The sequence below is a fragment of the Muscardinus avellanarius genome, assembly GCF_963383645.1.
Source record: "Muscardinus avellanarius genome assembly, chromosome: 3".
Taxonomy (NCBI): Eukaryota; Metazoa; Chordata; class Mammalia; order Rodentia; family Gliridae; genus Muscardinus; species Muscardinus avellanarius.
The window spans coordinates 58,315,429-58,331,100 of record NC_137788.1 but is presented as its reverse complement, the minus strand read 5'-3'; the positions used below and the strand labels follow the sequence as shown (position 1 = coordinate 58,331,100).

Below are 15,672 nucleotides of genomic sequence, written 5' to 3'. Positions count from 1 at the left end.
ATACTGTTGGTAGAAACATAAACCAGTATAGTCATTACAGAAACCAACATGGAGATTTCTTAAAAATTCAAAAACAGAACTACCGTTATAATCTAGCAATTCCACCACTGGGCATCCTAAAGAGATAAAATTATTATACCAAAAAGATACTTGCACTCCTATGTTTATTACAACATTATTCACAAAAGCCAAAATATAGTAACCAAGATGTCCTTCAGTGGATGAATAAAGAAAATGTAGTAATTTATACAACAGAAAGAATATACTCCTGTCATTTTCAACACCATGTATGGAACCAGAGGCCATTAAGAAACACCCCATTTTTTCACTCATTTGTGGAAGCTAATAAGTTATTCTTAAAGAAGAATGTAATGAATGGTGGCCACAAGAGACTAGAAAGGGCAGGGAAGATAGAAAGAAGCGTGATAAGGAGTACCAGAGGAGAAATTACTTTTGGTTTTTCTTTAGGACAGTAGGATAACTACCGGTTAAACAATCTATAACATATTTCAAAATGACTGGAAGAGTACAAATTTCCAACACATAAAAATGATTAATGGTGCCGGGTGTTGTGGCACACGCTTGTAATCCCCATGCTCGGGAGGTGGAGACAGGAGAATCGCGCAAGTTTGAAGCCAGCCGCGCTGGTTTAAGAGACCCTGTTTCCAAATAAAAAAGTATAAAAATAGGTCTAGGAGTGTAGCTCGGAGGCAGAAGGGTTTCCAGGAACTCCAGTACCACAAATAAATAAATAAATACCCAGAAGTGGCAGCACATGCCTGTAATCCCAAACTTGGGAGGCTGAGACAGGAGGATCGCAGGTTCATGGCCAGTCTTAGCAACTTAGCAAGGCTCTCTGCAACCTTTTCAAAATAAAATATGTCTAGGGATGTAGCTCAGAGGTAGAATGCTGCTGTGTTCAATCCCCAGCATCATACATACACACAAAAAAAGATAAACAGAAAACTATACAGGCAGCAAGAAAGCCAGGCGTGGTGGTGCATGCTTGTAATCCCATTACTTGGAAGGCGGACACAGAAAAATTGCAAATTTGCAGCCAGCCTTGGCTACTCAGTGAGGTCTTCCACAACTTAGTGAGACTGTTTCAAAATAAAGAATAAAAAAATAGGGCTAGGAATGTAGTTCGGAGGTAGAATGCCCCCTCTGGGTTCCATCTCCAGTACTGCCCCCCCCCCCCCAAGGCAGCAAGAAGGCAGGCTTTGGGGGAAGTGGTTCTTGTTTCTTGTGTTTTTCTTTGGCTTCATTTATTCTCTTGGCCCAAAGTTTAGCATATTCTGCAGTTTCTTCCCCATGTTTTTTTGGTGGTACTGGGGGTGGAACCCAGAGGCTTTCTACCTCCGGGCTATACTCCCAGACCCCCTTTTTTTAAAAATATTTTTATTTGAAAAACAGGGTCTCACTAAGTTGCTGAGAGCCTCACTAAGCAGCTGAGGCTGGCTTCGAACCCGTGCGATCCTCCTGTCTCAGCCTCCCAAGTGCAGGGATTACAAGCGTGCGCCACCACTCCCAGCTCTTCCCCATGTTTTTTATTACCCTGTTTCTTAAGCACAATTTGCTAGAACTTGTGTTGTAGGACACGTGGCATAATAAGATGTTGAAACGTGGGTGCCTTGGTATTGAATTTAAAACCTACTTTGTTTATGGGCTTTCTGATAACATATTAGTGGATATCATCTTCTTTAGAGAGAGTTAAAAGTTTTCAGATTTTGCTCATTCTTTTGGATTCCAGGCAACCTAGCACAGTTTTATCCAATGGTCCAGGAATGTCCTTATCTTTTGTTACAATAATCGAATTGAATATGCTCAGATTGGGATCCACAATGCAACCCTAAACAGATTTGTGCTTTCTTTTTCCTATTTTTCTTGGCTTGTAACAGTAATGCCTCTTACTCAGTAGTAAGTAGGCATGGTATGGGTTAAGACACTCTGCTTCATAGCTTGCTTCTGTAACTATCAATAGTACCTAAAGAAAGACACAAAGACTATCTCAAGCAGTGTGGGAGACCTAGGAACTGATAGCATCATGTAATCAAAGTTATTTGGAAAGAGGAATTGAACCAAGTAGAAAAGCAAAAACAAAGATAGATAGATTCTGGTGGCACTTGAGTCCCTGAGGCCTTGGTACATCGCTACCCTTAATGAAATCCCATGAGTCTTATACTAAATTCCTCACTTTGAAAAAGCTAGCTCCAGATGGATTTCTATCTTTGAACCACTAGGTTTTGATGCTATAAATAGTAATGATGTCTTGTAAACCAAATATTTGGTTATTTCCCTGGGGGAAAGGAACTAAAGAATGAATAAAAATTGGTCAACAGTACATTATTGTACTAGGTCTGTTACTCACCTTTTCTGGAGGATATCTAGCTTATTTTTATTTTTATCAATGTCTGCATTCTACCAGGTATTAAGGGGATTCCTTCAATTTAAATAGAAACATCATGATAAAGTAGCAGTGTCTTATTTCCATTTATACAAATGTTAACAGTATAGAAAAGGGAGAGCAGCAAAATAATCATGGGCATATAGTACACTTTCACAGCTGTGGGTCAGATTTAAGAATTTTTGAAATCGGTGTGGTGGAGCATGCTTGTAATCTCCGTGCTTGGAAGGCTAAGACAGGAGAATCGCACAGTTTCGAAACCAGCCTCAGCTACTTAGTGAGACCTTGTTTCCAAATAAAGTATAAAATAGGTCTAAGAGTATAGCCCAGAGGTAGAAAGCCTCTGGTTGTATCCCCAGTACCACCACCAAAAAAAAAAAAAAAAAAAAAACAACTTTTGAATGATACAAGTACTAAGATTTATGAAGTGCTTACTATGTGCCAGACACTGTTCTAACTGCTTTATATTTTTTATCTTTGTAGTAACAACTGAAATTTAACTATATTATTCTTTTTTTACACATATATTTTAGCTTTTAAATTTTCTGTTGTATGGATGTATTACATCGTATTTTTTTTAATACAAATTTTTTATTGAACATAAATTTAAACTAGGTGCCCTCTCCCCCCGGCCCCCGTTTTCCCTTTCCCCCTTCTCACCAATTATTGTCCACGGTAACCATGCCGTATTCATACTTTTACACATATTCGGATGTAGACCCTCATTAATCAAGTTCAGTCTTCCTCCTCTCCTATCTTTCTATTCAAACTTTGCTGATATTTCTCCTCCATTATCTGGAGTCCCTCTGGTATCCTTTGTGTTTCCTAGTTTGGGCATATTAGGGGGAACATATGTCCCTTCTCCTTCTGTGCTTGACTGATCTCACTTAACATAATGCTCTCCAGGAGTTCCATCTTCTTGCAAATGATATGATTCTGTTCTTTATGGCTGAATAGAATTCCATTGTATTTCCCATTAACTATATTATTCTTAAGCCACAAACTTACTAAGCAGTACAGCTGAATTATGAACCAAGGCAGTCTAATGCACTTACTTACATATGCATATTAACTGCCTTCCTTGAAATCTAACCTTAGGTTAAGTGTATATCATCTTTATAGTGGGATAAGAAATGCTGGGTTGAGATGCAATGAGGAAAAAGAAAAATGAGAATAATATAAGACAAATAAGAAAATATATATCATGCTTATATATTTTAAGAAGTTGGCTGTCCCAATTTCAGACAATAAGGTAGTTATCAAACATGAAACACAACAGAAATAAGGTTGGAATGGCATCAATCTCCTGGCTGCAAGAGGTGAGTCTTCTCTCACACCACAGGGAATTATGATCACTAAGAAATTATAGCATGTGGCAACCAATGGTGGCCTGCAAGTAAGAGCCTATTTGGTGGATACACACAGTATTATTTTAATGCCTGCTTTGCCAAGTTAGATTTACTAATAAATGCTTATCAAGCGAGTAGATAGAAGAAAAACAGCTGATTTCTAGCCAAGAAAGACCTAAGGGACCACATTCAGATTAGACCAGAGATGGTTCCTAAGGTAACTAGCCTCTTGGAGTTGGGCTTGACTAGAAGATAAAGTATGAAGGAATGAAGGCTGAAAAATCATTGTTATAATCCCCATGCTGGCATTTCTTTTTTATCTATATAATTCAGGTTGTATGTATTCTTCAAGAAAATCTCAACCTCTCACATTCTAATCTTCATTATCTATCTCTAGAGATTGAAAGCATGTCAAATGCCTTAAAGTATATATTAAGTATGACTTTCCCCCTTAAAATATATCAAGATACAGCTAATCTTGCTCTTTCTTCTCCCAAATAGAGTGCTACAATTGGGCCCACTCCCCACCCCTACCCCCACCCCGGTACTGGGGATGGAACACTGGAGCATTCTATCTCTGAGCTACACCCTCAGCCCTATTTTTTATTCTTTATTTTGAAACAGGGTCTCACTAAGTCGCTAAGGGCCTCACTAAGTAGCCGAAGCTGTCGGGGAATAGTGATCCTCCCATCTCAGTCTCCCAAATGCTGGGATTACAAGGATGCGCCACCGTGCCTGGCAATTGGGCCCTTTCTTAATCTCTTCATTTTAAGAGTACATTTGGAAAACTTGATTTAAACTCGAGTCCTGTTAATTCATGAAAAACAAGAGTCTATTCACTATGAGAATGATTTTGACACCTATTCTATGATCACATTAATTCCAAATTTTTATTTAATTCTACTAAAACATTTAAATGTTAAATTTACGCTTTATGCTGACAAGATATATATGCCTGCAACTATAGCAGTATGCATTAAAATATTTCCTATCAAGTTAGTATCAAGTTTAGGACTCGAATGAAAATAAAACCACATTCTATGCAGTGATTGTTAACTTATGAATGAATTCTTAAGATTTCTATCATAATTACATAAAAAACTACTATGTGCAACCAAAATGCCAGGTGAAAAAAAATCTTACCACTTTATAACATAATTAATGTTTTGGCTTTTACTTCTAAAAAACGAGTAACCAACATGACAAAATTCTTTTTGTTGTTGTTGTTGGTGTGTGCCTGTGTGTGTGTGTGTGTGTGTGTGTGTGTGTGTGTGTGTGTGTGTGTGTGTATGTACTGGGGACCGAACCTAGGGGCATTCTACCTCTCAGCTACACCCCCAGCACTTCATATTTTTTGCTTTGAAATAGTGTCTCATTAGGTTACTGAGTGTCTCCCTATGTTTCTGAGGCTGTCCCTGACCTGTAATCATCTTGTCTTAGCCTCCCAAGTATTTATTTATTTATTTATTTTTTGGTGGTACTGGGGTTCCTGGAAGCCCTTCTACCTCCGGGCTACACTCCCAGACCTATTTTATATTTTGAAACAGGGTCTCGTAAGCCAGCATGGCTGGCTTCGAACCTGCGTGATCCTCCTGTCTCCGCCTCCCAAGTGCGGGGATTACAAGTGTGTGCCACCACGCCTGGCGTAGCCTCCCAAGTATTGAGATTATAGGCATGTACCACTATGCCCAACAATTTTGTTCATTAAAAAAAAAAAAATAGCCAGGAGTGGTGGCACATGCTTGTAATCTCAGCATTTTGAAGGCTGAGACTAGAGGATCACAGTTCGCGGATAGCCTCAGCTACTTAGTGAGGCCCTCTGCAATTTAGTGAGACCCTGTTTTAAAAATAAAGAATAAAAAATACAGCAGGAGGTGTAGCTCGGAGGTGGAACACCCCTGGGTTCCATCCCTAGACCCGCAAAAATAAATAAATAAATAAATAAATACCCAACTTATTTTGGTTCATAAATAAAGAGTTTTTAACTAAAGAAAATCCAACATTATTTGCCCTGAACCAGGTTAGTTTCAGATTATGGATAAAAGCATTGGTGATAATGTGCTAGTTAAACCTAAGTTTTGTTTCCAAGAGAAGTTAGAGAAGAATCTAATAAGAAGAAGGAATAAGACTGAAATGAAAGGGTTGGTTCCACTATATTTTTCTTCCTTTACTGTCTATAAAAAATTCTATTTTAATTAGTATTTCCTGAAGAAGGGTTATTTGAAAGCAAATTTTTTTTTTTGGGGGGGAGCCACAAGTAGCTGAGGGATGGAGAAGAAAGAAGAGAGAAATAGGAAATGCCTCAAGTTTTATTAAAACCTATTAGTAATTTCGTACTAAATAAATATAATATTCCATTTTCTAAAACAGAAGAAAATCATCACTCCACCTCCTAAAATATAACTGTACTTGATTATTTTCTTTTGCTAATACAGAATGTGATCAGATGAAAGGCATGATTGTTTTCCTTTACTTTTTTCCTATGTTGGGTTATTCAGAAGCAAGAACATACATCTAAAATGATGGGAATTGCTGGGAATATAGGCAACCAACTGAAAATTACTGCCTTTCCAATTCAAAAATACATGAAGTGACACTGAGTGTTAAATCAATTGTTTCTCTTGATGTTTACCCAAGTCCTAAATCATCCAAACAAGTTATCCCTATTATTTGAATAGCTTGCCAGCCTCTTACTTTGTCTCGCTCAAAATAGTAAAATATTTTTTCAAAAGACCATCATGGCTGCTGAGTAGAAATATGATGGAAGTAAGATGGTTAAGGAGAAAAGGAAACCAGTAAGAAAGCTACAGTAACAGTCTAGGATAAAAGCGATGACAACCCAAGCAGAAATGGAGAAAAAAAGACAGATAAAAAGCATTTTTATAAGCCGGGCGTGTTGGTGCACACTTGGGAGGCAGAGACAGGAGGATCGCACAGGTCTGAAGTCAGCCTCACTGGCTTAAAAGACTGTTTTCCAAATAAAATATAAAATGGGTCTGGGAGTATATCCCGGAAGTAGAAGGGTTACCAGAAACCCCAGTACCACCACCACCACCACCAACACCACCACCACCACCACCACCACCACCACCCACACCCACAACCCCCCCCTACACACACACGTAGAAATGATAGGCTTATTTAGAAATTATATATCATGAAAAAAGGGAAATGATATTCCCTGGATTGTTATGCAAGCAATGGTAAATAGCATTTTCATTTAAATATATAGTGAAGACAGGGAAGGAATAAGAAGAGGGGAGAAAACAATCAGTAGTTCTGTTTTAGACATCTAAAATTTATAGATCATCTGCTGAAATATCCAAGCAGAAATGTCAAGCTGGATAAATAAAACTAGACAGACAAAATAGTCTAATGGTAAAAATATAGACTAAGGAAAAAAAGAACCCACAAAATAGATTATATCACAGAGTTTAGTAATCTCTAAAATTTGGTGTACAAGCAATCCAAACTTGCTCAATAAAGATGTATATTTGGACCTCACTTCCAGACATTCTGATTTAGTATGGCTGGGGAGATGGGAATCTGCTTTTTAAAAAATAACTCTATGGGTAATTCTGATACATATGACCCTAATACTACTTAAAGGTTGTACTTTGAGGAACACTGATCTAGAAAGAGATACAAGAAAAGCAGGTCTAGAACTGAGAGTCAGAAAATGCAAACATTTAAACCTTGTGTAAAGGAGAAAGAGTCCGTAAAGGATACTGAATATGAAGAGAGGGAAAATTAGATAGTGGGATATCTCAGAATTCAAAAGGTGGCAATGGCAAATTGCACTGAATACCACAGAGAAAAAGTGAGGTAGAGAGAAAAGTGATTTTAACAATAGATGTAACAATGAAAGACAGGGGTCAACTTGATAGGAAGGGGCACACTATATGCAGTGAATGATGATGACTTTTAAGACATTTTGGCTGTGAAGAGGACTGAAGAAAACCGTAGGAACTGGGGAAGTGTAGAAAGTGTGTAAAAGGAAATTCATAATCCTATTATAGCCCACTTTGACCCAGATGTGTGATCTCCTATGAAAGTAACTATTAAATTCTGTTTTTTCACATAATAAAAGCTTTTTTTCTTTGGTACTGGGAACTGAAACGAAAGATATTCTACCTACAAGCTATATCCCCATCCCTTTTTCTTTTTAGAAAAGGTCTCACTAAGTTACTGAGGCTGGTCTATAATCTGTGATCCTTCTTCTCAGCTTTCCAAGTACTGGGATTACAGCTATGTGCCAACCACCAAGTCTATCAATAAAGCTATTTTTTTCTTGTGGTACTGGGGAATGAAGCTACAACCCCATCCCTATTTTATTTTTTATTCTGAAATAGGGTCTCACTAAGTTGCAAAGAGCCTAAATTGCTGGCTGCAAACCTGCAATCCTCCTGTCTCAGCCTCCCAAGTACTGCTGGGATTATAAGCATTCACCACCACACTCAGCCTATAAAGCTATTTTTCAAATGCCTTAACTTCAAAACTTAAGGATCCTACTATAATCATTTGGAATTTTTCAGTATGAACTATACAACATTTCCCCCAAATTGGAGAACCAAAACTTCAAATACTTCCTTCAAAAAAAAGTTATAATCATTTCATTCTCTAGTATTTAGAATTATTTACCCTTGCAAGATCCTCTATTTCAGAACTGAAGTTTGTTTCTCCTTCCATCATTTCTTCCTCTTCTAATGTTCGTTCATCATCAAAATCATGAACCAGCATGTCAGCTGATGGATCAAATTCATGGTCATCTGATGTTGCTGAACCTCCTGGTAAAGAATATTTTTAAAGTATGGTAAACCAAATTAAGTGTATCTTATTGTTAGTGTATACATATTATTTGAAGCTAGATATAAGTAAAAAAAGTACCAAGAAAAAGATATGCACAGTATATATTATTTATTGCTTTTAAAAATTCTTGCCCTTACTACTCATCGTCACATGAACAAAACTTTTCAAAGGGATTTTTGTTTGCCCTATCTCACCCCTACATATTCAGTTATAACAGCAAAAAACTGAGGTGGGGAATAAAAACGTGTACCTCTAAAAATTGTGTTGTAATCTTCTGAACATGAAGCATAAATGGTAAGGAACAAATAAATGGTCCTATCAAATAAGAATGGTCTTTTTGTGTGGAAAAAATACAGTATTAATCATTTGAATAATGTTTGGTAGGCCCAATGATTATGAGCCCCTCTGGCCCCTGAGGAGAACATACAGTCTTATGAAAATACAGAGTCATCTGAATATTCTCATGAATTGAATAAAGACTTTTTGGTCAATGACAAACTGCATGTACAAGGGTGGCAATACTATATAACATGGGTGTGTACTAGACTATATCATCTAAGTTTGTGTAAGTATATTCTATGATATTCACACAATGATAAAGATCACCCAGTGACACATTTCTCAGAATGCATCTCCATCACTAAGTGACATGATTATATAGTCTAGTGAGACTCCAGATGAATTCTTTTATCAGCACTTTCTTAAAAAATATTCTAATATTTGAGTAGCTATCTTTTAACTCATTTCATTTTGATCTACAATAACTCAAAAATATAAAAGCAAAATGTATTAAAGTTGCATATAAAAAACTCTTACTAAAGGCATTAAAAATATGTACAGTAACTGATATGTAAGTAAACCCACTTTTAGTCTGTTGGATGGAGTTTATCTCTAGACTCAATCTTTATAACAGTAGAATGCAAAGATTGGAAATAAATGTTGTATAAACTACCCCCTCATTTGATTACTGACAAAACTGAACTTAAGCTTGAAAAAGCATTGCTTACTAATAACAAATAGGCTATTTAACATTAAAAATAATTAGCAATTTTTATCAGTTTTAACAACTGAAAGTTAAATTATCAGATGTACTAATCCCATCATTTCACTCTAGTAAAAGAACTAGTAAAATAAAGAGATACAGAGGCTGACATCTTGAAAACGGTACTACTAGGAAGAAGGAACTATCAAAGGCTGAAGGTTCTTGAGTCACTTCCCTCAACTGTCAAAATAAGAACCATTCTTTTTGCTTAAGATATTACGACAGCATGCTCAAGCTCTTCACATATATTACCTCAGTCTTAAAACAATCCAATCAAGTAGGTATTATCACCTCATTTTAAAAGGAAAACAAAAACAAACACTCCAAGTTTTAAAAGTTTAACTAAGTAGCATCTCAGAGCAAGTAGGTAGCAAAAATAGAAATTTGAATCCTGTGTCTAATTCCAACTTTTGTACTTTTACTATACTCTAAGCCTCCTAAAAATATAGTATCCTGCTTCAAAGAATACTTAAGGAGAGCCCATGTTTATTAAGATGAGTGAATTATAAGCTGGGTAAGATGGCAAAGCTCTTAGAAGACCCTTTATTGTTTGAGAAGCATTTAAAAAAAATTGGCCTCATTTAAATAGGGCACCTTAGTACTGACTGGAGAACTGGATCCAAGGGTCCCAAAAGAGGACAAAAAAATAATTATGCTTAAGATGGGTGTGATGCTGCACACTCATAATCCCAGTGTTTGGGAGGCTTAGATTGTAGGTTCCAGACAGTCTCACCAATTTAGTGAGAGCTATTTCAAAATTAAAAAAAAAAAAAAAAAAAAGGGAGTTAGCCAGGAGTGTACTCATAGATGGAATGCCCCAAGTTCAATCCCCAGTAATAATAACAAAAGAAAGCTTAATTCTTAACTATTTATTGTTCCACTCCTAGCAACTTTAAAAAGCAGTCCAATCTCTTGAGTATATGTCATCAAATCATGAAGTTTTATACAGCTTACCTGAAATCTCCCCCTCCATTTTTTGTGGTACCGGGAATGAAACCCAGGGCCTTTCTACCTCTGGGCTATCCTCCCAGACCTATTTTATATTTTATTTGGCAACAGGGTCTCACTAAATTGCTGAGGGCCTAAGTATCTAAGGCTGGCTTTGAACCCATGCGATCCTCCTGTCTCAGCCTTCAAGCGCGGGGGATTACAAGTCTGCGTCACCATGCTCGGCTAACCCTCAACTTTTTATCATTATCTGCAAAGCTAATTTAGACTTGGAACATCACTGCTCCATTACAGTAAATAGAAGAAGTGAACTACTCCATTTTCATACACACTGTCTTTTTCCTATAAACCTATTTCAATTTTTGTTTCCTTGCTTTCATCTGACCTCTTTGTTTAATCTGACTTCTTTTTTATCTTGTCCTTTAGGACAAATAAACCATCCTATTCCTTTCTGTCAATTCCTAGGCCAATCATTAGGCTATTTCCTACGGGAGAGGGTTGTGACTAATGATTTGAATAAATAAATACTTTGCCTCAGAGTTAAGGCAAATATCACTGCTTTGTCATAAATTCTCAATCTACAGTAGAATTACTAAAAGATACTTTTCTTTAAAAATTTTTCTCTTTCTTAACCCTCATCTCTGAAGGCTACTAATCTTACAAGTGAAGCCTTGTGTTGTACCTCTGTCCACTGGCAGAGTCTAGGACATACCATTTAGTGTGGTCATGTGACCACAATTACTAACATTGATTCCAAAGTACAGATATTACAAAGGGTACAGCCTTTTATCAGTAGACCAATTTTCAATTTTACATGAGGCCTCTATTCCTAATTTTCTCCACCAACTTTTGAAACTGCCTACAGCTAGCATTACTTATAAAAAACAAGGAATGTTCCTTTGGGCAGAAGTGTGGTATTTCAAACACTTTCTAACATCAAAACCTTCCTCAGTTTGAACACAATCCAGAGTTATATAAACAACCTATATATTCTACCGGGCGTAGTGGCGCATGCTTGTAATTCCCGCGCTTGGGAGGTGGAGACAGGAGGATCACACAGGTTTGAAGCCAGCCGTTCTGGCTTAAGAGACCCTGTTTCCAAATAAAGATATAAAAATAGGTCTGTGAGAGTAGCCCAGAAGTAGAAGGGCTTCCAGGAACCCCAATACCACCAAAAACAAAACAAAAAACAACAACAAAAACAAACAAAAACCTACATATTACAAGTAGTAAAGGCTATTAAAGATATTTGTGTTCTTCAATTTATACTATTATTCCAGTTTTGCCTAAGCTGACTGAAACTAAGAAAGCCAAATTATTATTATATATTTATGCTCTTGCTGGTGACTACCTCAGAATTCATAAAAATATCTAAAACTCAGCCTCTCTCTCTATGTATGTCTTTTTTGAATTGGGGATTGAACCCAAGGGCATTCTACCTCTAAGCTACACTCCCAGTCCTATTTATGTTATTTTGAAACAGGGCTTTACTAAGTTGCTAAGGGTCTTGATAAACTTCTGAGGCTGATCTAGAACCTGTCACTGTCTTGTTACAGTCTCCCAAGTATGGGAATACAGAAGTGCACCATCAAGGCCAGCTCAATGTGTGTGCATGTGTGTTACCAGGAATCGAACCCAAGGGCATCCTATTTCAAGCCATACCCAAAGCCCTATTTTTGTTTTGTTTTTTTGGTTTTTGCGGGTCTAGGGATAGAACCCAGGGGCATTCAACTTCCGAGCCACCCCCCCCCCTATTTTTTATCCTTTATTTTGAAACCAGGTCTCACTGTGTGCAGAGCCTCACTAAGTAGCTGAGGTTGTCCACAAACTGCAATCCTCCGGCCTCAGCCTCCCAAATGCTGGGATTACAAGCGTGCACCACCACGCCCGGCTAAGCTCTATTTTTTTATTCTGTTTTTGAAACAGGGCCTTCTTATAAAGTACCCGAAGCTAGTTAGCCTCAAACCTGGGATCCTCCTGTCTCAGCCTTCCAAGTACTCAGATTACAAGTGTACACTACCATACCTGGCTCCAGCTCAATATTATAGACATTAGAACCTATTTTGTTCCAACAACAATAACTTCTGTGTTTCAAAGAAAAAAAAAAAAAACTGAAAACAATTTTACATTCTAAAAAGATATAATACTCATCCAAGGTCAGATTACTTTCAAATTCAATCATCTAGAACATATATATAAATCAGAAAGTTTAAAAAAAAAAACCCTTGAGCTTCAGAAATGTCACAAAATTTAACATACTTTACTCTGAAGCATGTTAGAAAAAGTAAGACATTTCCAGCTGAAATAAAGAAAGAATCAACTGTAAATTGAGCACTGAAGTTATTTAAAGGGTTCTGGAAGTAATTTAGCTCAACCACTACATAGTACAATAATTTGTGTTCACGAAAAGGACCCAGCACTTTAAGAAAAGAGGCTTGTGCTATCTTAAACATTTTAAAAAAGGTTTCTTCTTAAAATTCAAAACATAGAAAGGTTTTGATTGCTTCAATAGTATGTAAAGTTCATAGAAGCAATGTAGAACATATCACATCTAAATATTCAATATATGCGAGACTGTGAGATATATGCTTTCAACTACCAAACTCTTCTCTCTTCTCTACTGGGCTACTCCTTAACCTGTACTAACCCTTAATCTGTACCAACCCATGAGAAAGTTGTCCTTTGGCAAAGTCCCTGGACACTCAGGAACAAAGTCTCCGAGGCATAAGATTCTTCCCTTCCTCTATTTAAAATCTTGTGGTTATGAGAGCCCTAGATCTAGATTTTATATAAAATATTTTTAACAACTAAAGATCATTACAGTGGTCAAACAAAAAACATCTGTGGCCAGATTAGTCCAATGATCACAAGATCCAGTTTACAACACTAATCATTTATTGAGTCTTTATTTTCCCTTCCTCAGTAAATATGTAACAATTTTTTCTCAAATGAAACATTCTGAATGTCTTAAACAAGCAAGTATTTCTAAGCTAATTGATTCCCTTTCAAAAATATACACTTCATATATACTTCAATTCAAATAACAATTTAAAAATTTAAGAAATCATATGGCAAAGCATAGGGGGGGAAATGAATGAGAGAGAACCCGAAAAGTGTCATGAGGATGAGTTCACAGCAGCCTCACCTGTACTTTCATGGGCAGTCAAATATTTCATCCATTTCTTTTTCCCCAGAGAAAAGAAGCATTCAGAAGAAAAGCAAGTCAGATGATAGTCTAACACCTCTAGCCTTTATGCAACTAATAGGACAAATGTTAGTAAAGCAGATTATAATAGAAAAAATACTTACCTGGACTTGAAGATTCAACAGATGGCTGAAGGGGAGGGGAGAAAAGAAGACAAATTAGCATTTTTGTATAGTATATTGTCAGACATTATAGGAACTATTCAATGAACACCAAAATTTACAATAAGTTTTAATGCCTGAATTGTATCAAACTAAAATGTCCCATATAATATTTTCCTTTCTATTATATTATGGCATAGAGAAAAATCTGAAAACTCATGAATCTAGAAACAAAAACAATAATATGAAATTCACTTTTTTTTTTTTGGTGGTGCTGGAGATTGAACCTAGGCTGGCCACAAACCTCCCGGCTCAGCCTCCCAAGTACTGGTATTACAAGTGTGCACCACCACGCCTGGATGAAATTCACTTAGATTTTGAAAGCAAATATAGGTCTCAGAACATATGTGGATTAAGAGGTTATGACTTTAGATCTGAGAATTTCTGAAATAGATTTTCTCCTATCAATAGACAAATAAGTATGCACAAAGTTTGCTATTAAGTTGGTCTACAACTTAAAAATATGAGTTGTGAAAAGAGAGGCATAAACAATTTGAAGATAGCATGTTAACTAAAAATTATGCTGTAAAAAAAAGGAAAAATTAAACATTACTTAAGCTGGGCATGGTGGCACACCCTTGTAATCCCAGTACTTGGGAGGCTGAGGCAGGAGGATCACAAGATCCTGGACATCCTCAGTTATTTAGTGAGGCTCTCCATAACTTAGTGAGACCCTTTTACAAAATAAAGAATAAAAATTAGAACAAGGATATAGCTTGGAGGTAGAATGCTCCTGGTTATCCCCAGTACCATAAAAAAGTTACTTAAGCACTAAATACTATATCAGGCTAATTTTACTTGTAAACAACATATTTTTAAGTAATCACAGAATTAGCAACCATCCAAGCTAAAGTCTATAGAGGTTATCTGTGGCAAGACTGCACAGAGGAGTCTCAATTATAAAGTTTCTTCTACTGTATCAGTATATCTCTCAGAATTTAACTAAAAGCAACTGGAATATGTAAGGATAAAACTGGGAGTAACTCGTTTTGGTAATGTCATCACTTGACAGTATGTGGCTGTGTTTTATCATAATTCAGTTATTTTACAATTGTAAACAAGTCATCTACAAACATAAATTACTACAGCAAGGCAAATTCAGTAATAATTCCAAGATGCTGAAATGGCATGAACTTCATGAATAAAACCTTGCCAACTCATTCTACGCCATCTACTTCATGACAATTTAGAAGATAGACATGGTAGAAGGCCAAAAGTACTAGCAAGAGAGGAACAGGGATATGCAACATTCTTTCTTTCTGCTAAGTAATAGGCCAGAGAGGCAAAACCAAAACAGAAATAAGGAAAATGTCCTGTTTTTCAAAAGCTAGAGATCTAAGACAAATTTCTTTAAGGCATACTTTTTTACTCACAGTCCCTATTTATTTTTTCCTTTAAGTACTTGTAAGACAATGGATTCTTTCTTATATAGTTTTGTCTTCTTTTGTATTGGGGTTTGAATCCTGGGCATTCTACCTCCAAACTACAGCCTTAGTCCTTTTTTTATTTTTGAAATAGGGTCTCCCTAAGTTGCTGAGACTACCCTGGATTCTGTGTTCCTCCTTCTCAGCCTCCCACGTACTGAGATTACAGGTATGCAGCACCACTGCACAGTTTATTGTCCTTTTTAAAAAGCTGACAGCATCCAGGTATTATATATTTCCAGTATCATAGCACTACGATTATTTAGAAGTTATTCCAGCAGAACACAATCAACACAGCGCTTCTTAACTTGGTTTCTCTAATATGAGGGA

At 36.6% G+C, this 15,672-nt stretch overlaps 1 protein-coding gene across 3 annotated transcripts in view; it reads right to left on the bottom strand.

The window, feature by feature from the left end:
* MIER1 (MIER1 transcriptional regulator) overlaps positions 1–15,672 on the bottom strand; it is a gene marked incomplete at both ends in the record, with an annotated part of 68,018 nt that overhangs the window by 37,555 nt on the left and 14,791 nt on the right. For 2 of the 3 annotated variants that reach the window (XM_080693390.1, XM_080693391.1), the window contains 2 exons: positions 8,395–8,540; positions 13,862–13,886. In XM_080693390.1, coding sequence (XP_080549516.1) covers positions 8,395–8,540; positions 13,862–13,886 — 171 coding nt within the window. Of the gene's footprint in view, positions 1–8,394; positions 8,541–13,697; positions 13,735–13,861; positions 13,887–15,672 lie in introns of all 3 variants that reach the window. The other variant, XM_080693389.1, reaches the window with a different exon arrangement.